Here is a 23,786-nt window from a genome sequence, read left to right as displayed (position 1 = left end):
ACCAAAAGGAATTTTATCAAATGGAGTCTGTTTTCTAGAACAGTGGCCCCAGAGACTAGCCAAACCCACTTCTACACAGAGCTAAACTTTATAGTTCATGTATTTTTGCCCTGCCTATTCTAGTAAGTTGGAGATGGAATTACAAAGGTAATAGAGCAATCTGCTTTATAATAATACACAAATATTTGAGTTTACTTGGCTATTGTTCAAAAAGGGACGCTTAGAGAGCTTTGAAACAATTACTTCAGCGTTACTCAAACTTCAGCCACTTGTTCAACCCTCATGGTTTTTATCTTATTTAATATCAACATTAAGTGAGCTCATTAACATCATTGACATCATGAATTTGATGAGCTAGTTGTATTTTCTCCAATACATATTAAATTTATTATTAAAATGGAAAATGTCTAAGTGTGCATTACTTATAATCATCTCAAAAAATTAGAGTGGTACCTGTTGGGTGTCACTGGATTAAAATGAAATTCTTCTGGGAAAGTGGTTTAGGGTCAAGTTACACTAAGAATGAAACAATTTAGAAGAAAAAGAAAGCTAAAAAGCCAGATCTTTCAGTTTGAAGCTTTATTGTTCACAAAACAAAAAAATGTTGGAACACACACACCGTTTCCCACAGCAGAACACATAACACCGTACTTTCTTAAAGAAGAGTCTTTGTCCTACAAGGACACAACAATTAATTCCAAGTGATGAAGTAAGTCAGCATAAAACTTTCTGAAACTGATAGAAGGAAGCCAACACATTCAGAAGCACATCATAAGCAACATGCAAGTCCACGATGTTGTCACGAGTAGTCTTAAGCTAATCACTACGTGCTTTTCAATTTCATGTTTAGTCTTGAAGCTTAAGTTCATGAAAGGCCTAGGTCCCTGAGCTAGCTCTGATCTGTAAATTTAGCATAATTGGAAAATCCACAGTTGTTAAGGACCCTTGAATAATATACACAGGTATAAATATTTTTAAATATATGGTGACAATATAATATAGAAACAAAGATATATATATGTATATATATATACATACATATTTTTCACTTGGAAAATTAAGACCATAAGAATACTTTTAGAATTATAGCACTTGTAAGACAAATAATGTACTACATTTTCTATATATAATAAATGAAATTCACAACTTTAGAAAAGAAACATAGTTGGCCTATGCGTTTTTGACTCTATATTCTAGTGTATGGGTGAATATTTCCTTATCGAACAAAAGTACAGATAGGACCTTGACTTCCTTTACTTGAAGCTTTATTGGTGATGGCAAATACTAAAAGACTAGATACCTTCCTCAATCAACCCCTCGTGAAGTGGACTTGATTGGGCACATGTCTTTAATGCCCAGAGCCTTGCCCTAAGGTTTATTTGTGTCTCCTTGCCCTCACTTGTCTTATTTTTCCTACATGGATCGTCTTTCCTTTAACTATCTGAATCAAAGCTATCCATGAAAGAAGTCCTATCTTGTCTACAAAGTCCTCCTTATTGACTCCAGGTCGTACTGACTCCAATTTTCTTCTGAAAAGCTCAGTTTGTAGTCTGAAATCACACTATTTGGCTTCCAATTATGTATGTTGTATTTCTTATATGTTTCCGTGTTAGTATGTTGTCACTAAATTGTAATCTCCTTGAGGGCTGATCGACAATGTATTAGTCTTCTTTATTTCTCATTATTAAATTAAGTGGATTATTAAATTAGGATGTGAAAGTGCAATTGAAATTGTCAAGCATTATGCATACATAAGGGATTGTTCTGACTGTGATCTAGATACTTAATGCAGTGCCTTTCTCTGAGCCAGGAGAACTGTTTAAAAGATAAAAAAGCAAATAAAAGTAGTTAACTTATTGTGAGGACATATCTACAGGCAAATTGGGCACTATCAGAAGATTTCAAAATGTATTCCTTACTTTAGGATTTGTTGATTTATTCATTCATATAACAGATATTTAGGGACATCATCCAAGTTCAGATAATTTGTGGTATACAAAGATGAAATAGTCTTACCCTCAAGGAGTTTTCCATGTAGTTTGTTTTTTAAAAATTATGCAACAAATAAGAGACTTGAAGGTTCCACATAGGGGACCAGTACTCAGTAGTTTTCAAGGTGTGGTCAGAGGACTACAGGCATTAAAATTACCTAATAAATGAGAATCTCTTGGGGCGGGGCCAAATAAAGTGCATTTTAAGATTAGCTCCCAGATAATTCTTATGCATACCAAAGTGGGAGTGGTTTATTGTTCCTGGCTAGGGAGTAGACATTTAGCCTCCTGACTGAGGCATTTTGTGCCATTTTAGGAATACAGAGAATGTTCTTATTGACTTCTGAGTTAGGTTAGGTGGAGTCTTATTCTACTGCTATGTTGTACTTGTTTTTCTTTTCTGGAAAGTCTCCATCTTTATCAATATCAGTCTATAACCTTCTTGAGAAAGTTCATACTCTCTCTTTTTTACAAGCCAGAGAAAGCCAAATGTAAAAAAATTAAGTCCGTTATTTTGTGAGGAATGCAATAATCACTCATGATTGTTGCTTCAGGGCTCAAAGAAGTTGTAGGAGCTCTAGCCAACTCCATTGTTTATCCCATCCTTTTTAACTTTTATAATTTTCAAAGTGCTTTCATTTCCAACACTCCAGTTGAGAGCTTGTAGTAAGGACTTGACCCAGATGCTGCTTCTCTGTGAGGACATACAGGCAGTCATTATGTGGATTTGCTGTTTATTGGCCATAAAACTGTCTTTTGTTCTTGCTGGATCCACATTTGACAATTCTGACAATCTGCTGTCCCAGCTGTACTATTTAATCCAGCGCCTTTATTTTTCTAGATGTAATTTCTAAAGCATAAATCAATCACCTTATATTGGATTTACCACGAATGTGCTTGGTGTAGAAAAATGGAAACAGGCCTGACAATGTATACAAACGTTCATGGCCATTCTGTTCAAATGAAATTATTTGACTATTAAAATTAGAACCACATATATCTAGTTTACATCACCATAGTACATTTGGCGTTAATCATCTCAGTAACAAAACTATTCTCCAATGGGCAACTCTTGTAAATGAGATTTTCTGCTGAGTGATTTGAGACTATACTTATAGACCAAACATATAAACAAAAATATTACAGGATCCTATTTGACCATTCTTTTCTCCCTGTGTAATCAATGAAGGTCAGAATTAAACTAATTGATATTTCTTATTATAGTTCATAAAATAGAATCACAAACTGCAAATGATCTTTATATTAAAAGCCATCTTAAGGCATTTCCAAATAGACTTTTAACAATGGCTTCTTTGAAACATTTCTCACATGTCTAATTTGTATTCTAAATATTGCCAAACAGTTATGTCTTGAGATGATACCATATTGTCTTGCTTTTCTTCATTGGACTGTGAGCTCCTTAAGAATGGGGAGAACCTCCATTTTCTGCAGTGGTTTTTCACATATGGAGTGTTCTTTTATTGATTTCTCACTGAAGCCTCTGAAATCCCAAACCTCTTCTTTATTCTGTGAGGAAAAAAGCCGTATTGAGCAGCTCTGCTCTAGACAAGACTCCCACCATGAAACTGGGGACAAAAGTTAAACAGAAATTATAGAAGCATCCATTTTTCCATAATTTAAACATGATTTTATGAAAGCATGAAAATGTTCAGAACAAGACATTTTCTTATAAATACACATATTTGGAAGAATGTTTATACTTTTGCTTAAGATATTTCCTGTCCGGGTTAAGTCTTTATTGTAGTCAGATGAAACTGCCCGCTCTGAGGCCGGAAATGTTTGTGGAGGGATAAGAGTTCAATAGCAGAGGAGGTGAAGGAGCAAAAAATATATTTGTCACTACAGAGCTCTGTAGAACTTCTTCGTGTGTATAGCTCTAAAAAGTTATATTTGCTCAGCCAAATCTTGGTTTTGATGGTTAGTTCCTGGAGACAGCTAAAGATAAACAGAAAACAAATTGCTGGAGATTTTCATCCTCTGCTTAGTCCAAGGGGAACAAGTGATTCCAAACTTTTGAAAAAAATTGTTTTTGAACCTGGGACTGACTAGTTTTTTCTGGATGCTCTCTCATTTACATCTAATCTCCTTATTCCACACACAAATATTCCAATCCTTTTGTGAGTTGCAGTTGAGAGGCAAAAATAATATTGAATAGAATATCTGTAGAATTCATAGAATCATGGTGAATTACTTAAAATCTCCCTTTCCTCCAAAAAAGGTTAATATTTTCTCTCTTCCATAATGTTTACAGATTTAACATAGTTTAGAATGAGGTCACTCTTTTATTCTTTAAGAGAAGACCAAAACCATGTGGACCCAGCTTTATCAACATATATTGTCCTTATAATTCCAACACATTCTTCTGACAATGAAACAATTCAGGTATCCACCAAAGACCTAGTTATGCTAACCTAAGTTTTATGGCTATAGTTTTCCTTTGACTTTACACATTATTTAGCTCAAACCAGCCATTTGTTTTGAAATATTATCAAAGCATATTGTTCTGTACATCTAACCTGTTTAAGAATGAATATAATTTGGACTTTTCCCATTTCTCTTTAGCATTTAGAATACCTGTGTTAGAGTAAAGCTCTAGAAATAAACTCACAATGCTGATGGAGAAGTCTTAAGAGGGAATTAATGTTTGCTTGTTTTACTCATAATCTGTGCCCTTTACCTAATTACCTCAGGTGCAAGATCTAACCAAAGACACTCAGCAATTAATGAAAACGGAAGTAATAAAATAACTCGATAAATTTTATTAAGGGAGGCCCTTAGTAATATTACTTCACTCCATCAGCAATTTTTAATCTAGTTCTTTATCTTTCATTTGATAGTATATTAAGTTTTGATTATTTGTGGAAATATTTTATGAGTTAGTACAGTGTGATAAAGAATACTTTATGTCTCTTCTGTGTGAACCCAAATATCTACTGGACATTGAATGAGAACATTTAATTTCATAATGGCATTTGCTTTAGAGTTGAAACACTATGAACTGTGCTCTTCTGAATTTCCCTTGTGGTCTAAAACTAACAGATTCTTAGCAAATAACTTTTAAAAATTAAAATGGAAAAACTGAGCCCATATATTAAATTTCCAAAGGTGGGAAGAGTGTATTATGTTCTGTGTAAAACACGTAAAACTGATTGTAATTTTTTTCTATATCTGATATTACCACTCTGCAATCTATATATATTTTTAATTATTTAGGCCATCATGTCACAAGATGTCACCAGCATGTTGGCTTAAAAAAAAGGTCCCAGGTCATCAGCATACTGGCTTAAAAAAAAGAAAAAGACAAAAGAAAGACATATTTTCTCTCTCCAGCATCTACACAATTTAGGGAAGCTGCATTGATCCCTGATTCCTGGTCTTATCTTCAGAGAACTCCAGCTATAATAAGACTATGAGGAAGACAGTGTTGATTAAGTACCTACCAGCGTGCCTGAGACATGGTAGATGTTCAATGATACGGGTTCTTTTTCCTAATGAAAACATCCAATATATTCCAGTCCCCTTCATTAAGCAATTTGTGCACATGTGGGTACGTGTTTGTATGCACTTGCACATGTGCTTGTGTGATTTGGGATTAGATCAATCTGATGCTGTATCTATATGATTGTAACATTAATATTTAATCCAGGATGAAAAGTCAGTTAAAATAGATTTCCTAGTGTCATGCAGATAGACTTTTAGGATATTTCCTATAAATATTTGCTTACATTTGTTTACTGATACAGAGACAGGATAAGAATGTCTTCCTGGAGTAGACGATGCCAGTTTTCACAAAAGCATATTCTGGTCTGAGGTTCTAGATGGTAAAGTCTCCATGAAACAGCATTTTAAGACTGGAGTTTTCAAAATAGAATGATACATTCTTCATAAAGGAGGTGAGGAGGGGTAATTACCATTAGCAAAAGTTTCAGAAAAATCCACAAAATAGGAATATAGGCTGGCGAGGGAAAATGCCAGTCTATGGGACCCCTAAAGGTATCCAGTACTTTTTGACTCTTTCATTAAAAGTCAGCTAATACTGAGCCATCACCAAGGGCAATTTATACACTTGGAGATACTGACTGGTCAAATCTCAGGAGATGAGTCATTTGAAAGGGATTGACAAAGGACCTGACATTAGTCCTGGGCAGACTCACATTCATACCTCTTTAGTAATCACTGAAATAGATTTTACAGCAGGTCTAAGTCATAACTATAAAGAGACATTGATAGCGAGATGAAATCAGTTTTAGCTCTATTGAAAATAAAGCCAAAGGAATTTTGCTTTGCTTTGATTTAGAATCTGTAAACGAAAATATCACTAGCATTTGAAAAAAAAATGAGAGCCTACAAATGACAAGCAGGCAAGGAGGAAAGACAATTGTAGACAAGTGAAAATCCGTAGACTACAATGCTCAGTGGGGAGTCTTCATCTGAAAGTGTAATAGTCAGGCTTTGGCTGCCTTACAACAGTAACTAAGCTTTTGAGACATTCAGACTTTTAAGCTAGATTCAGCTAGAAGGATTCGCTTGACATGGCTCAGTAGTTTATACACAAGAGTGCTCAAAAAAGATTTTCTTCTTTAAAAGTTTCAGAGAAAAAGTAAAATCTCATTTTAATACTTGGTCTTGTCTTGGCTATACTTTTCAGTATTAATTATATGTTAGTTTGTATCTTCACAGTTATTTAATCTGGATATTTCTCCCGCCTCACCCATCATTAAGGAGGTTCAAAGCGTTGACAAGAGCCAGCTTTATGTAAAAATCAAATCTATGTCTTTACAATTTATAATTTTGACTATTTTGAGGTTTATTTTACATTAAAATTGAATAGTGATCATCTATTTTGTAAGATATAAAAGTCACCTTAGAATTTTATAAGCATTGTGATGCCTTTGTTTGTTTTTAATACAGTGAACATATTTGTTTGAAATCTCATTTTACTCAATAAATGAAATGTTTTTTCTATTTTTCCCTCTGGTTTCAGATGTTCATGAAACAGCACTATAACTTTGTTAAAATGAAATACTAAATGCAAACATTTAAACATTTGCAAAGTGCAAAATTATCAAATGTATAAATAATTTTGGAGGGAAGGGTTGAGAAATCACATTTGATAAAGTTATTATGAACAATGTAATTGATGTCTCATTTCATCTAAACTTCAAAGCCCCAGAAAATATGGTGAATTTCTCAAATTTAATGGAAAGGGCTACATTTTCAGTTTCCACTGTTTGGCTAGTTCACAGATCTGCTCCATTTTTGTGATAGTAGAAGGGAAATTTGAGTCATTCTCATGGGTTAAGGTATTTTGGGCAAGGATTTGTTGGAGCATTGGTGAAGACTTTATGGGCTCTGTCGTCACATACGAATCTTGGCTGTTTCCTCTCTTGGGTTGATCACCGCACAGATTCTCATTTACTCTGTGGTCCATTTTCTTCTAATTCATGAATCAGCTTTGGCTAAAGGTTATTTCAGAAGCCAAGCAGGTGTCATTAAAAGACACTTTCGCGGCAGACAAATAAGTGTCAGTGACAGTGATATCATCGAGCTCTGTGCTGAAGTGATCGGACTCTTTGATGACGCTGTAATTCAGGGCCACACTGTAGTTAGCGGGTTTCTCTGTCGGCTTCTGCTTGCAATTGCAGAGTTTTCTGAAGGCTGCACGGAATTTCTGGGACATGAGATTGTAAATCACTGGGTTGATGGCACTGTTGAGATAAATGCAAATTCTGCAAAAGAGCAAGAACCAATTTTCTTGGAAAGGGCTGGAGAGAAATGAGTTGACAACCACAAGAGTTCTGTAGGGCATCCATAAAAGGGCAAACAGAACTACAACCACTGCCAGCATCTTGGTGACCTGTGGAGAAATAGAGAGAAATGCAGTGCAGACACAGATAAAAACAGAACAATGAAATCAAAACACTTCCCTCCCTAGCACCTTCCAATCTTTAGTTCCCAAGAGGTAGTCAGAGACATGGACTTAAGCGCAGCCAGTTTATTTGGGAAATGATCCTAGGAAGCAGGATGAAGTGTACAGAGGAGAGTGCACCATAGGAGGAAGAGCCCAAATAGGTGTATTACTGAGATGGCTCTCATTGTGGGCAACTACACTCAGGCTTATCTGTCCAGAGGAAGAGAGGATGGGGCATTTACCCACTGGCTGCCATCTCCTTTTGTTGAAGGTGCCCTTAGGGGCTTTAAGGGCCCTGCACTTCCAGAATTCTCCTGCCTGGAAACTCCTGGGGGCTTCAGAGAGAACCTCGCGGCAGAGAAGAGGAGAGACAGCAGGGGACAGTGGATGCCTGAAGTGATATGTTCTTTGCAATCAGGAACCATCCATCATAGCCATGGCTGAAATCAGAGTCAGGTTAAGAGTATGTGACACAGGGCACCAAAAGTGTCTGTGACAGCATTAGGAGACCTAGAGTCTAATCTCATCTTTACTCACCTTGTGTGTGGCCTTGATAAATGATCTTAATCTTTCTAAAAGCTTGTCTGTAAAATTGAGCCGATATTGCTCCACTAAATCAAATGTGTTGACATAGTTTGAAAAGGATATAGCATCTTAAGCTAAAAAGCCAATGGTTATTGAACGTCTACTGCATGTCAGACTCTATACTAGGTGTTTTACATATGTTATCACATTTAAACAAGTTAAAATCCTCCAAAATAGGTATTGTATCCTCCATTTTTCAAATTAGAAAACTGATATATGGATGCTGCTAAGTACGGTGGTGGCAGTTGTAGAGTCTTAGAGCTGAGATTGTCACCTGAATCCAAAGCTTTTGCCCTTCCCAACGCACAGCTTTCCTTCAGGGTAAAGGGAGATGGAGGACAGGGAAAACAAACTCTGGAATTTTACGCAGAGCTGACCCTACTCCTAAGTACAAGCAATGTACAGGAGGCGGGACAATAGGTAGGATGAAATTAATACCCAAGATTGTCCAGGGACAAGATTATCAATGAGCATAACCTAGCCAATTCTTCTCTCACTCATCTCTGTGCTCGGTAGGATGCTGGGGATTGACTTGAACTCAGTTCTATCATCCAGCTTTGACTCTATAAGTGGCTTTAAGGCCATGATGAAGTCATTCATCTATACTTTTGTTTCTACATCTGAAAATACTCCTGATCATAATAAAGATACTGAGAAAATAAACTGAAATAACAAATGTAATAAGGACTTTGAAACATTAAAGCATTATGGAAATATTACACTTTGATTATGACAATATAAACAGACCATAATATTTCAGCTATATGAACGGTGTGTTAAAATTGTAGCAGTGATTATCTTTGGCTTGGGGACATAATAAGTGATTGCTTCTCTTCAAAGCAACACATTACACATTTTAAAATAAGTTTTCAGTTATCTTTAGTCTCTCACAGAGTTTGGGAAATCTGTTTCCTCAGCCTAGACTTTCTAAATGTTCTGAGCTTGAAAACCACCCAAAACATAAGGAACTGATTCTTCCTCTCTCATCCCTCTTAACCTCCCAGCTGTTTCACTGAAGTCCCCACCAGCAGTCTCTATCTTGTTCTGGCATCGAAGGGGATCCTGTTTTTAGAGAGAGCTTTTTAATGTTGTTTAGTATAGAAATAAAGATGCCACATCTAGACACCTACTCTGTCATTAGTATTTACTATAAATTCAGCTCCCAACCTTCTACTTGATTCTGGTAATAGAATGCGTCTTGGTCTCCTGTGCTAGAATACTTCCCTTTTTTCCTTAGCTCTCCTAGTCTTCTGATCCTAGAGCTCTGTTTTATGCTTAATCACATCTCTTCCACCCCAACTAGGAACTCCCCATGACTTCCGCATTGTGGGAATGATGCTAACCTCTTGCTATCTATAGTAATTGCCTCCTTCCTTGGCTTTCCAAATATCATGTGCTTTAAGACTTCTCATCTATCTTTGAGCCACTACTATGTCTTTTTAAATGACCCCATTACTTCCTTGCAGTGGCACATCTGAGCAATCCACCTACTCTCCAGTTACTGGTTTCCTCTGCTCCCAGGGCCATTTTATCACGTGCTTGAAGCTCTCTCTGCCCTCCAAGAATGTGCCCCAAGCCCTCCTGTGTGCCTCACTCACTGTTCCCTGAACTTCTCTTCTAACTCAGTGCATGTAGGATTAGTTACACTTCGTATTTTGCTCCCTGGGGGTAGAGAAGTTGTTCAGTGGGAAGGTGTGATTTTCACATTGGTTCATGCAATACTAGGTGGAACATTCCAGAGATTCTGATTTCTTTCAGAGATAAGGAGGATCTACTCAGTTGAGATGTTAGCTGAAGTCTGATTTTTCCTAAGCAGACTCTAATTGGTACTAGGAAATCAAAGGCTTAATTCAGTGATAAATATTCTGAGCTTTGGAAGGAGCTATAGTAATTATCATCTTTATCGTCATCATCATCACTCATATCCTTGCCTTCGTCCCCTGCCTAGTACTCCAGGTTCTCTGACGTCAGGTTACTGCTTCATACTTGCCAACATCCTCCCACTCCCTGCCAAGGACTAAGCATCCTACAATGAATCCCTGGCTTGATTTACAATTAGGTCATTACCATCACATCTGAGTCCTTTATGATGGCCCATCACGAAGATATGTCAACATTATCTTATTTAACGATCATAAGAGCCCCATGTGTAAGCTAGTTATGGTCTGTTTTGCACATGAAGAAATTGGGGTTTAGAGAGTGTACTTGATTTGTATAAAAGACACGTAGGTAGTCAGTGACAGAGCCATGATTCAACTTAAGGCTACTTAAGGCTACTTTGCTCTCTATGAAAGTCTTTTGCCTTTTCAAGGATGAGATTTCTACTGCATTATCCCCATTATGGTCACCAAAAAATTTAACTCCTTCTGAGTATAAATCCAACACACTTATCACTGCTAAATTTCTGAACTTAAGGTTGAATTTCATCTATCTTTATGTTTTTCTCTACAACTGTCACATGAAACATTGAATCCACATTTAATATCTACATACCTCTTTCACTTAATGTCAGTGAGGGAGCAGCTTTCATTGCCTTAAAGAAAAGCAACTTGTTTCAAGGTTACTGTTTGGAGGTTACTATCTCTGCCATGTACTTCCACAGCCCCTGGGCATACTTTGACATCACTCCCAAAGCTTTTTATTGCAATAAGCTGCATTTGTCCACTTCTCCAATAGATGGTGAGCTTCTTCAGGGCATGTGCAAGTTTGTCCATTTCTCTGTCATCAGGTGTTTAGTACAGAATGTGACATAAGATAGCCCTCAATAAATGTTGAATAAATTCAGGAATGGGAAGAATTATTTCCAAATATGTAACCATGATCCTTTTCTGGATTTTAATACTCCAATCTACTGTTTGAGTATTTCTGCAAACATTTTGTTTTTTAATACTAAAAAATTCTTTTTAAATTAAGGTTGGTTAATTAGTGAAGTGAATCCTTAACACATTTCAGCTTTTTGTTTGAAGTATATTTTAAAAATTTGAAGGAGGAGTGAAATGAAAGAAATATAATGCTGTTTCTAAGACTGACCTAGAGGAAAATATATCTCTAGTGGGATGATAGAGAATACATTTAATCCCACTCATAATTATTTTTGGTAAATTCCAAATATCTTTGATGGAGCTTAATCACTTTCTAAAATGTTCACAAATTTTTAGTGTAGCCATAGCTTGGATTTTAACAACTCTTAATATAGGAGCAAACACCTAGAAAGGAAACGTCCTGGAGACTGTCTTTCATACCCAATTAATTTCACTGTGGTTGCCGATGTTTTATTTCTGTTATTTCTATCCCAAATAAAATGATAAAAATGCAAACTTGAAAATATCTTTGGGCCATTGTTTTTAAGCACTGGCATTTTTGCTGAGGCAATGCGTGGGATATGAAATGAGATGAAAGATTGCTTCTTTGCAGAAGCCTCTGCCCCAGGTTGTAAACGTCCTTAAAAAACAGCCTGACACAATCTTCAGGAGAAAATGATCTCACAATATATTTTTGATTGGGAAAGAATCTATTCATTCATTCTAGGAGATTCATTTGCAATCCTACTGTGCACCAGTCAATGGCCTGGCTCTTGAGTATTTGGCACTGATCCAGAGAGACATCGCCAATGTCTTCATGTATCTTAGAATCTGATGGGAAGTTATAATACAATGTGATAAATGCTAAGACAGAGTAAAGTTTTGGTTCTATGAGAGCACCTGAACTGGACTTGGTATTGAGGGTGAGTTAGTGAGGACTTTTTGGTCTCTGTGACATCTAAGTGAAAATCTGACGGTAGAGAGGCAGGATGTGTACTCCTGCAGAGATTAGGTGTGTGTGATGATCTAGAGGCACGAGATAGTGGGGCATATCATGGGGACCAGAAGTATGCAAGTTCTAGTTGCGGACCATGTAGAGAAGTGGAGTGATCTCTTTCTCTAGGAAGCTTGTGAGAACCATTTTATAAAAGTCATCATTTTTGTATGACTATGACGAGGTGATGTCATACTCTGTGAGGTGCTTGGTTTGCCATTGCTAGGACAGAAGGAGGGATGGAGCTGCCAAAGGAGATACAGAGTGTTGAGTTCTGAAAACGTCAGTTCCGTGGAGCCGTTTTAGTCAATGAGGAAGTAGGCAGCCATTTTTGCATTGAGGGCAAGGAAAGGAGGCTGTAAAAATCAGTTGATTAAAATTTAGTGTTTAAAGAGAATTCATGCAGAGATGGTTTGAGGGGAAGAGCAGGGTTGGAACAGCAGGGTCTAAGCTCTGCCTTTGGCCACCATGGTGAAAGGTTATCTTTTTCATGAAGATCAGCTTAAACTTTTTAAATCATGCCCCACCATATATATTTTAGTCTTCACTGTATTTAATTATGTGGAACAAGTGGCATATAGCTCTCATAAGAGAGTTTGGATTCAGTCCTTCTCAACACCTCCTTTCATAATCTTTGTGAAACCTCTAGACAAAGACCCTATTCAGGGATTTCTTTTCTTCCCCCCTTTTTAAAATGTGAACTGGATAGATTTCTATGTGATTGTTAAAGTTGAGATTATGGTTCCTTGAGTGAGTGCAAGCTCAGCTCTGCCTGTGTGTGCTGCATGTGAAAAAAGAGAGGTTAATTAGGTTCTCTATTCTGGCCTGCTGAGGAACCTTGTACCACTAACTATTATCGGTGTTACTAGCACTATGACTTTTACTACAAGTTCTAAAACTAACTAATGTTTGTACATTGCTTTTTAAAAAAAATAGTGTTAGATTTATAGAAAAGTTGCAAAGATAACACCAAAAGTTTCTATCTACCCAATACCAAAGTCCCCGTTATTAACATCTTAGATTAGTATGGTGCATTTGTCCTGATTAATGAACCAATATTGATAATTTTTATAGAGAGTTAGTTAACTCCATTCTTTATTCAGATTTCATTAGTTTTTCCCTAATTTCCTTTTTCTGTTCCAGGGTCCCAGCCAAAGTACCACATTATATTTAGTAATCACATCTTGCTATATTTCTCTGGGCTGTGAGAATTTCTCTAACTTTCCTTATTTTTTGACGGCCTTGATAGATTTGAGGAGTACTGGTTAGATATTTTATAGAATATCCCTTAATTTGAATGTAGGTGATGCTTTTCTCATGGTTAGAATGAAGCTGTGGATTTAGGGGAGAAAGGCCTCAGAGGTGAATGTCATTCTCAAAACAATCTATTAAGAGTGCATTCTATCAACTTGACTTATGACTAATGATGTTAACCTCGTATATTGCTTTATTGAGATATAATTTACATATAATTAAATTCATCCACTTAAAGTATACAGTTCAAGGGTTTTAATATATTCACAGAGTTGTGCAACCCTTATCACAACTTAATTTTAGAACATTTTCATCATCCTGAAAAGAAACTCCATGCCCATTAATAGTCACTTTCTCCCTTCTCCCCACCTTCCCTAGCCCTAGGCAACCACTAGTCTACTTTATGTCTCCATAGATCTGTCTGTTCTGAACACCTCATATGAATGGAATCATGCATTCTTTTGTGTATGACTGGCTTCTTTCACTTAGCATAATGTTTTTAAGCTTCATCCATGTTGTGGCATGTATCAGTACTTCATTTCTTTTTATTGCTGAGTAATATTTCATCCTATGTACATACCATATTTTATTTATCTATTCATTTGAGTGGCTTCCACTTTTTGCCTATAATGAATAATACTGCTCTGAACATTTATGTGAATGCATGTTTTTATTTTTCTTGAGTATACACCTGGGAATGGAATTGCTGAGTTGCATATTGCTTTTTAAGTTACAAAGCATTCAAGAATATTAAGCATTTAATCTGGAACAATTTGGAGAGACAATTATTACTATAATACCTAGTAAAAAGTGCCAACTGATTTTATAGGCATATTAGGACTCAAGAAAGATACAGAATAAAGACAAAACTAAAACAGTTGAAACACATTCTTAGGCTGCTCTTGAAAACTGGAGAATAACTACAAGGCTGAAAAACATAAGTAAGAGGAAACAGGCATTTTGGGGGAAAATTATTATTTATTTGTACCAATAAAACTTTCGTTTATTGGGAAAGCCTCTTTGGAATGAATGTAAGAGAAATAGAAGTGGATAGCAATTACAGATATGTCTTTTGAGAGTTTGGCTGGAAAAGGAAGTAGTAAGATAGAAGGATTGCCAGATGGGGATGAAGAGTCAATTTATTTTTTTTAAAGATGGAAGATATAACAGCATCTTTGTTTGCTTAGAAAATAATCCTATCGAGAGGGGAAAATTTATGATCCAGGAGAGACAGGAAGGAGACAATTGGAGGAACTATGTTCTTGGCTAGGGAACAGCATCCAGTGCACAAGTGGGCGAGTTGGCCTCTTCATAAGCGTATGCACAGAATTACTTTTTCAATATCTGCCCCTTTTTTCTTAGCCATACTTGATCTAAGAGCTCAAGACAATGCAGGAGAAAAATGTCTCTTTTTGGGTCAATATCCTGAATCCTGAATGGAGTCCCAATAGCAGGTAATTGCTTAATTCCTTGGACTTTCATTGCATTGGTACTTTCATTGTCATCAAATCATTTTGTGTTCATAGCCATGTGACATCTGTGGGACAGGTATTATTCTTCTTTCCATTTCATTGATGAGGAAATGGAAACTGAGCTCAGAGAAGCAGAGAAATAAAGTCATACAGCTCGTATGTTACTAGCAAAGTAGTTATTGAACTAAGGTCATTTGACTCTAAATCTAGTTTTCTTTCTGGATAATTACAAAACTCAACATACATAGTGAGTTAAAGACTTCTAATTGCTATAAATAATGTTTATGAAATATTTGGAAAGGATAATATTGTTGGCAGGAAACATTGGTAGCCCTGGAATCACATGTGGTATTTTTTGCCCCAAATTGGAGTGCTACATTTAGAAAGTACTGTCTAGGGAGAAGAAAGTTGTCATAACAAGGCAGATAGGAATCCTTCACACCAATCTATTTGCTAGGGAAAAATAAAGAAAATTAAAAATGCGAAAGTAATAAAATGGAATAAAAAGAGACAATGGAAACTTCTGTTTTTTGGATCATAGCCCAGTGAATAGCATGTCATTTATGAATATCTGGTTACATGAGATCTGGGGACATTTTGATTAATTATCACAAATTAGTTTATTAGTCTGCCTAGCAGGTCGTAGGGAGTTGATTGATATCTCAGTTCTCTGAGAGACTTAGTTGGAGTTCTTGTACTGATTCAGAAGAAAATTCTGATTTTTGATTTTATGTATGATTCAGAAAAAATTCTGTGCACCATCATGTGTCTTGCTATTTTCTGGGCATTCTTCCTTGGGAAATAAAAATTGTGGCATAGAGCTTCTGTATGTCAGTGAATGGCAAAGTGTAGCGGCTAGAGAAGAAAGAGCTGGAATTGGTGTCCAGCCTCGTGGTTTCACAATCCATCTCTGACTCTGAGCAAATTGGGCAGGTCACATGACTTATGTCTGAACCTCATTTTCCTTAGTTAGTAAATGCACCATCTGGATTCCTCTCAAAAGTCTCTTCAGTTTGAGCATTCTAAGAACATCTAACTTGTATGTTACTAATGGTAACACAATATTCAGACATGTTTGTGATCATTTTCACATAAGTGGATTTTGTTACTTGGGGGTTACAAGGCCAGGCAAAGAGAAATAGTACCTGCAGAATATGTATCGCTCAAGGTGCTCATAAACTAGAGAAATAGATTTGGTTCCTAATCACAGTGATTGTCAGTAATTATCTTAATTTCTGCATTCACAGAGGGGATGCATTTTTCTGAAGTGCTGAAGAAATTACTAGAATTCAGTTTAATTTTCTGTATCTAACTAAGAACATGGTCCATCTCTAGACCCAGGACCTGGCTTCTCGACCTGCTATTATTTTCTCTTTTAAAGTTCATTATAACTGAAATATTGTTTTGAAGAAATGGAGTTATAGAAAGCTATAGAGGTATCATTTAGAGAAGAAAGCAAATATTTGAATCCTTTTTAAGGAACACTGTCAATTTAAAGACTGAATCTACAGAAGTTTTAAAAGGAATGGTCAGACAAAAATTATTTAATAAAATATACCAGGGCTCATTCAAATGTATGGCTGTCATTTAATAGCAGAATATCTAAATTTCAGGGCAATCTTAAATACTGAAAAAGCTTTCTTAGGACTAGAAAGGCAAAGCCATAAAACAGGAGGTGACAGACTCATCAGTAAACTGGTATTTGAAGAACATCTACCACTTTTATAATGAATGGTCTTCAAGAGCATCCTAGTGAGTAACTTTAACTTGTGAATAGGCTCTTGGGCAATTTTGGATCTCACATTCTATAATGCCAAAGCTCTGTGTTTGGCTTCACGAGCAACGTACATCAACAATCAACTTTTATTGGACCTCTACTGCACAGTAAGTTGGGAAAAATCCTTAGTACATATCCTGCCATGTAATAAATGCTCAATGCGCAGTTGAATTATTATTGAATAAATACTTATTTTTTGCAAGTGTTAAAATATAATTGTGGGGGTATGTGTGGGTTTAGGGCCATTTAAATTAGCAAAGTGCTCTAGTTCTTGTACTTCTTGGCTGAAATATTCCCATTTTCAGAAGTGTACTTCCTTCTGGGCACTTTTTCTTGGTTAATGAATATAAAACAGTTATCCTTTAATATTCAAACACGATTCTTTGAAGGGTAACAGTACGTTCTGTTTGGAGCCTGTTCATGTTCTCCTGCCTTGCAGCAAATTAACAAAGTGTTCTGTTACTGAAAATATTTTGCTCTCAGATGGCCTTCGGCAAAGTTATCAATGATCCTTTGCATTTTGTTACATTGATTGAGCCAATTGAAGGATAAACTTGACTAGACAATTCTATAAATCTGAATTTAGCTGAGCTTCTACACTGACTGGGGGCTCTGGGATTTTCCTCTTGCAGATTGTTCTGCTTTATTTTGACTAAGTGTCTGGACATACTCTTATTAAAAGACAGTTATAATCAAGGTGAGGTGCTTTATATCTTGGAGTGAGATCATTGGTGGGATTTAAATTGAAAGATGGGGCTGGAAAAGGGCTTGGAATCAACTCAAAGTCAGTTAAAGTATATTAAAAGTGAATAAAGTCTGAGTGGTGATTCATGGTGAAGAGATCACGAGCTGTCACAGCTTGCCTGGTGGATTGCTTATAAATTTCTTGACAAGAGGCCACCTAGGGATACTAATAGATGGGCTCTTGACTCCACCTGTGAAGTACTATATCTAAATGTTCCTTTCAGAATAGCCATTCCAGCAAGAATTACTGAGTGTTTTCGGGGCTCCACTCTAATTAAAAATGTCCATGAAAATATTAGCAGAGACTCACAGTAGAGAAGCTTTTGTTGTATTTGATGATACTTGAGAGAGAAGTAGTCATTAAGAGAAAAGTAGGGATTAAGAGAAACAACAGTGAGAAAAGATTTTGTAAGTGTAAACTTTTAAGTGTGGTGTATCCAGTGAAATTGCCAAAAAACTTTTCTCCACAATTCTCCACAAGTCTGAGGAAGATAGACTTGCCAAGCAAAGCAGTTTCCTGAGTGAGATATTTGTGGGGACAAGAAACTGGACTCTACATCCCAAGAGGGCTGCATGTGCCAGTAGAATCACAAGTTGGCATTGCTGTTGGTAACATACAAGAGCAGAGATGAGAGCTGGAGTTACAGGATGACACATCTGTGTAGAACACGATGTGACCCTTCCTCTGTGATGCCTCTAGTAAAATTACTCCAGTAAATTATTCCAGTAAAATTACTAAGCATCACCAAATACTAAATGTGAGGCACTTCTTGTGGAAAATGGACAGAGCTCTGCCTCCAAGTCTGATCTGGGATGAGCCCTCAAAGCCTGTACTTTCTTTCAAGGGTAAAGTTAGAGAGAGTCACAAACACATGAAGAGTGAAAAAAAATGATGGAACAGTGAACTTTCCTGGTTAGTGGAACTAGAGATCAGGGATCAATATACCAAAACCTCCCAAAGTAGGAGAGGCTCTGAGTGGTTGTAAGTCTCTGAGAGTCTATGTTAGATGGGGACTGTGCAGTATTTCATAATGTGTTTCAATATAGAATGAGGAAAACGGGATGCAAATGGAATGTATTCCAATCTAGCAATCAGAATTAACAGGTGAAAGAGAGGAAGAGAATTAAGATGGATATATGAACTGTCTACTATGCACTAGGCAATGCACTTTGTATTTTCTTCATGACAGCCCTACTTTATCTACATTTTATGAGGCTAAGACTGAGGCTGAGAAAAGTCATATGCTAATAAATGAAATCCTCGCTTAAAGGATGTATATACTTGTCTCCAAAGTCTTCTTATGCTCTTTACTATAATAAATGAATTTGGGGAAGAAATATTTTTTCTGAAGTTTGCAAAACCAAAAAACAAAACTTGGGTTTAAAGGTTGGAATTGGTGAAGGCTGTTTTTGAGAGTGGAGCAGGGATAATGAAAAAACAATTCTTGTTTCTACCCAAGGGTTTCTGCCTCCGCACCTAGCAAAGATATTCCTGTTCACACTCTGATACTAAGTCCTGATGGAACAAATCTTTTGAATGTTTCTGATTTCAGGGTTGTTCTGCTAAGAGTGCAAAACAATTGTGTGCTGGGTAATATTTGCAGCTAGACTTGAGGATTAGATGCAAAACTTTCCACAACACTGGAAACTATTGTGGTGTGGAGTTTTCTGTATTGATCGCAGAGTCTGATAATGCTGCCTGATGAAAGGCTGGCTTCCTCCTGTTGCTTGGATGATGTTTTCTTGTTCACAGGAGGAGAATATTTGGAAACATGCTGGGAAGGGAAAAACTCAGCTGGCAGAATTGGGATTCAAATTCTAACAACATCTCAATTTAGAAAACAAAATGTCATTCTAAATTCTTTCATGAGCCATGCTGGAACAATGCTACAGTTCATCTGCCGTGGGTTGAGTGAGCTATTTAGCCTTTTCTTAGTGTTCTCTCTTCCAGGTAAACTATTGGTGAATAGCCAAGCATGTGGAAAAGCTTACCTAACACTTCTGGCTTTAGTTTTATTATCTTTGCTTTCTAGGTTATGTTTACTTCTCCTGGTCGTTTTTCTATTTAGAACCAGGCTTTGGAAATTGTGAATGAAGCATCTTGGCTGGGAATCCAGTTGCTAGCTGTAACACTTGTATGAAGATCTTGATCCTTTCTGAGGGAGGTGTTCCCCAATCTCCTCTCTCCACTGTGCTTCTCTGGCTACACAGCTCTGTAAGGGTGACGTTGTAGACTGTCATACAGATGAGTGATCCCTCAGCTGCTCACGCAGCAAGAGATGGGAAATCAATGAGAATATTTTAAAATGTAAAATGTGAATGATGGCGGGGTGGGGAGGTCATCTCTAAATAGAAGTCCAAGCTCTCAGGGCTGCCAAATTTTTCCTTGGCATTTAGTTGTCTTGCTTCTAAATGTCTTGGACAAATTCCCTTCTCATGGGGCTGAGAGCACCTGAGATGCAGCCAACTCCTTCCTGACCTGTGTCTCTCCCAGGAGAGATGGCCTGTTCCACGCTGGGGTCTGTCTGGAGTTACAGAGCTGATTTTCTAGCTGTCCCCAAAGAACTCACAGAGACAGCCCAAATGGAGAAGATATGTTTCTTTCCTTCAGCAAGCCATAAATTCAGCATCTTTCACTGATTTAAGCTTTCCAATGTGCTAAACATGGGACTCAGAATCAGAAGACTTGATTTGAAATCTCAATTTTACCACTCATTACCACTCAAAGCCTTCTGAGCCTTGATGTCTGTGTGTAATATAGGAAAAAAATATATTTGAAGATTAATTGAAAGGAAGATGTTGAAAGCATGTTGTAACACACGCTATACATTTCTAATATAAGGGGATGTTTTATTCCTTATCCTGTCTTGAAATCTGCATCCTTGGTAAGGAGTGTTTATATCCCTGTGTTAATCCAACAGATTGAATCAAGCTTCTTTGCATTTATCTGCTTTTTTTTCTCGGTGAGGAAGATTGGCCCCAAGCTAACATGTGTTATTCATCTTCCTCTTTTTGCTTGAGGAAGATTGTTGCTGAGCTAACATCTGTGCCAGTTCTCTTCTACTTTGTATGCGGGACACTGCCACAGCATGACTTGATGAGTGGTGTGTAGATCCATGCCTGGGATTCGAAACTGTGAACCCCGGGCCGCCAAAGCAGAGCACACAAACTTAACCCCTATGTCACTGGGCTGGTCCCCACATTTATCTGTTTTTCACCTGTTTGACTAGAAACCTATATGAATCTACAAGGTGTGCGATGCAAACCATGGAATGCTGGCCCTTTGCCATGAGGCCTGTGATTTCACCACAGATTATTAAGTCACCAGAGTCTCTTTTTGATGATACTGTCCAGGTTGCTTTGTAGTATTAGTATAGCGGATAAGGGAACAGACTATGGAGCCAGACATAGCTGGATTCTAATGTTGATGCTGCCTCTTACTAGCTGCATGGCATTGGGCAAGACATCTCGCCCTTCTAAGTCTCAGTATATTCATCTGTGAAGTAGGAGCAAACATAAAAAATAAATGGGGTAAGTTATGTAAAGCACCAGCATAGAGTATAGTCTTCAATAAATGACAGCTGATTTTACATTTAGAGTGGGAAGGTTTCCCATCCTGTGGGAAAATGTGGAGGATTTAACCAAATGACAGGGAAGCCTTTGACAATAATAATAATAATACCTTACTGAACACTTCATATGTCTTAAACATAGTACTAGGGACTTTATTGAATTATTTAATTTTTACAGTATTTATGAAGTAGGTATGTTCTTCATTTAATAGGCTAAGAGAAAGATCCCCAGAGGAGTTAACATTCTAGAGAGAGTGATGGGTACTAACTCTTCCCCAAGTTACTTTCTCTCATGTCTCTCTGTATGTTTTGTTTGTACTAATGGTCACATTCTGAAAGGATCTTGTTGCTTCATTTGTTTACCTGTTATTGTCTCTCTTTCATCCCTACAATGATGACTCCTTGAGGATCCTTGCCCTACCCTGCGTGCAAGGAGCAACATGTAGGCCTGACATCTGGTGGGTGCAATGAATATTCACAAAATGCATAAATGAATGAATGATTGAATAAAGAAACCATTCAATAATGGTGTTCTAAATTTTGCTTCCGCTGCGTAGTTCCATGTGCTTGCTTGATACTTCCAACCCTAATCACAAATGCCATTGTTATTTTGGGTCTGATTTCTTTTCTGATATGTAAGACCTTGATGGCAGGAGTAATGTGTATTGCATACTTTTATCACTAGCCCCTGAAACAGAGTTTGGCATCAAAAAATACCTCAAGTTAAAAATTAAAATCAGTGTGTTAAGATTCAATCTTAAAAAGGGGCATGATAGATCAGACTGGAATTATGGTGAAGAAAACTTTCTGGGGAACAGTCTGTTATTCTGTAGAAGTAAAGAATTCTTTCATATATTCTTACGAAGAACTTAGGAAATGCAAAGAGCTAAGAAGATGCTAATTCAATATAGTTTATGCTGAGTTCATTTCCCAGTGCTGGATGTTGATTGACACTATGTTAATATAGACCGACGTAAGGTCGGGTTAGCGTCCAACAGACACAAACCTCACTTTTGACAGGCATCCTTCCTATCTGTCTGCTGTCACATTTAATTATCTGTGGCTTCTCTATGACTCATGGCACTGCAGAAAACCATTTCTCTAGATGTTGCTCTGCATCTTAAATTTGTACTTTCGGAGCCCACTGAAATCAAAGATTCTCTCATATAATTTTCTTTAGGGGATATAGAGTCAAGATGAAGGCAGGGACTACGCTAGCTATTAGTTTAGGTTGCTTGTGATAAGCTTGAACTTTCTTGCTTTTGGTAATTTCTTCCAATTTACCAATGTCAGAGACTCGTCTTTACAGCAGTCACTCTGTGTGGTATCCTGGTTCCAGCACTTACCAGCTGTTGGACTTTGGACCAGTTACTATTTCTGAGTCTCAGTTTCCTCTTCAGTACAATGGTAAAAGGAATTCTACCTATCTTCCAGGGTGGCTGTGTGGATAAATGAGATGATGTATATGAAGTGCTTATGCAAGTGCTTGGAGTATAGTGAGTTCTAGAAAAGCGAAAGCTATTTTCAAACTAATAATAGAAAACACTCATTGCTCACTGTGCACCAAGCCCTGTTCTAAGTGCTTCATTTACATATTAGCTCAGTTTATCTCGACAATAGCTTCGTGAGGAAGGTACTATCGATATTGCCATTTTACACTTGAAGGAACCCATATGCCACCTCCAAGCAGTAAAATGGATTTGATCCAGGCAGTTTGCCCCAGTCTGTGCTTTAAGCACTCTGGCTGCCACTGAAAAGATGGAAGTCTCTTGTCTCATCTGTCCCTAAAAAAGGAAGTGTTTCTTATTCCCCAGGAGAGAAGACCCAGGGAGAGATGGCCATGCTTTCTCTTACAAAATGAAGAGAGCTAACTCTGTATTTGGGTAAGGGAACATTTGTCACAATCCTCTCTCAATCTCTGACCTACCTCGAGGTCCCTATTCCTGCCACTGGGAAAGGTTTCAGCTCTGAATTAGAACGTAGAGTGCATTTTCTTTTAGAATAAGTCTCATAAACTTTTATGAAATATAATTGAATTTTGACACTAATGCTATACTTCCTGTGTTGAAAGCCAAATGACTTATGTAGGCCAGCCTGATGTTTTAACATTTCATCAATGGGAAAAATCCTGTTGTGTTACGCATTGACTTACAAATGACGTTTGCTAGTGCCTGCATATAGAATCAAAATACCTCTGCACTCGGAAAATGGGCTATTTATTTGATATTTCTGACTACTCTATTTAAAATTGTACTCATCCTACCCCAGCATTTCACATCCTTCTTATTGCTTAATTTTTCTCCACCATCTGACAAGTCACAACCTGATCTACTATGTGTATCTGTTCATGTACCGTGTGTATTTATTCCCTGTTTCTGCCTCCTCCTTAGAATGTAAGCTCCACAGGGCAGGGGTTTTTGTCATATTTGTTCATGACTGTGTTCCCAGGGTCTAAAGCAGTGCTCAGAACACTCAAGCAGGTGTTCAACACATTTTGTGGAATGAACGAATCTATTTGATTGTCACATACACAGGAAGAAGTTCCCTTTTTCTTAGTCAGATACAACCACTCTGAGATAATATCGTACCTCATCTCCGAGATACGAGTACCATGGTCAAGTGTATGAGGATGTAGAGTGTCGTGTTACTGTCAGAGGCTTTGCA

The 23,786-nt window shown here is 37.2% G+C and overlaps 1 protein-coding gene across 1 annotated transcript in view; it reads right to left on the bottom strand.

The window, feature by feature from the left end:
* Positions 1-564: 564 nt before the first annotated feature.
* TRHR (thyrotropin releasing hormone receptor) overlaps positions 565-23,786 on the bottom strand; it is a 42,356-nt gene continuing 19,134 nt past the window's right edge. Inside the window, exon 3 of the mRNA XM_001495284.6 lies at positions 565-7,869. Coding sequence (XP_001495334.1) covers positions 7,462-7,869 — 408 coding nt within the window. The 3' untranslated portion in view covers positions 565-7,461. The remainder of the gene's footprint in view (positions 7,870-23,786) is intronic.

Source organism: Equus caballus, chromosome 9, assembly GCF_041296265.1.
Source record: "Equus caballus isolate H_3958 breed thoroughbred chromosome 9, TB-T2T, whole genome shotgun sequence".
Taxonomy (NCBI): domain Eukaryota; kingdom Metazoa; phylum Chordata; class Mammalia; order Perissodactyla; family Equidae; genus Equus; species Equus caballus.
Note: the sequence above shows the minus strand (reverse complement) of the source record. Positions and strands in the feature narration are given on the sequence as shown.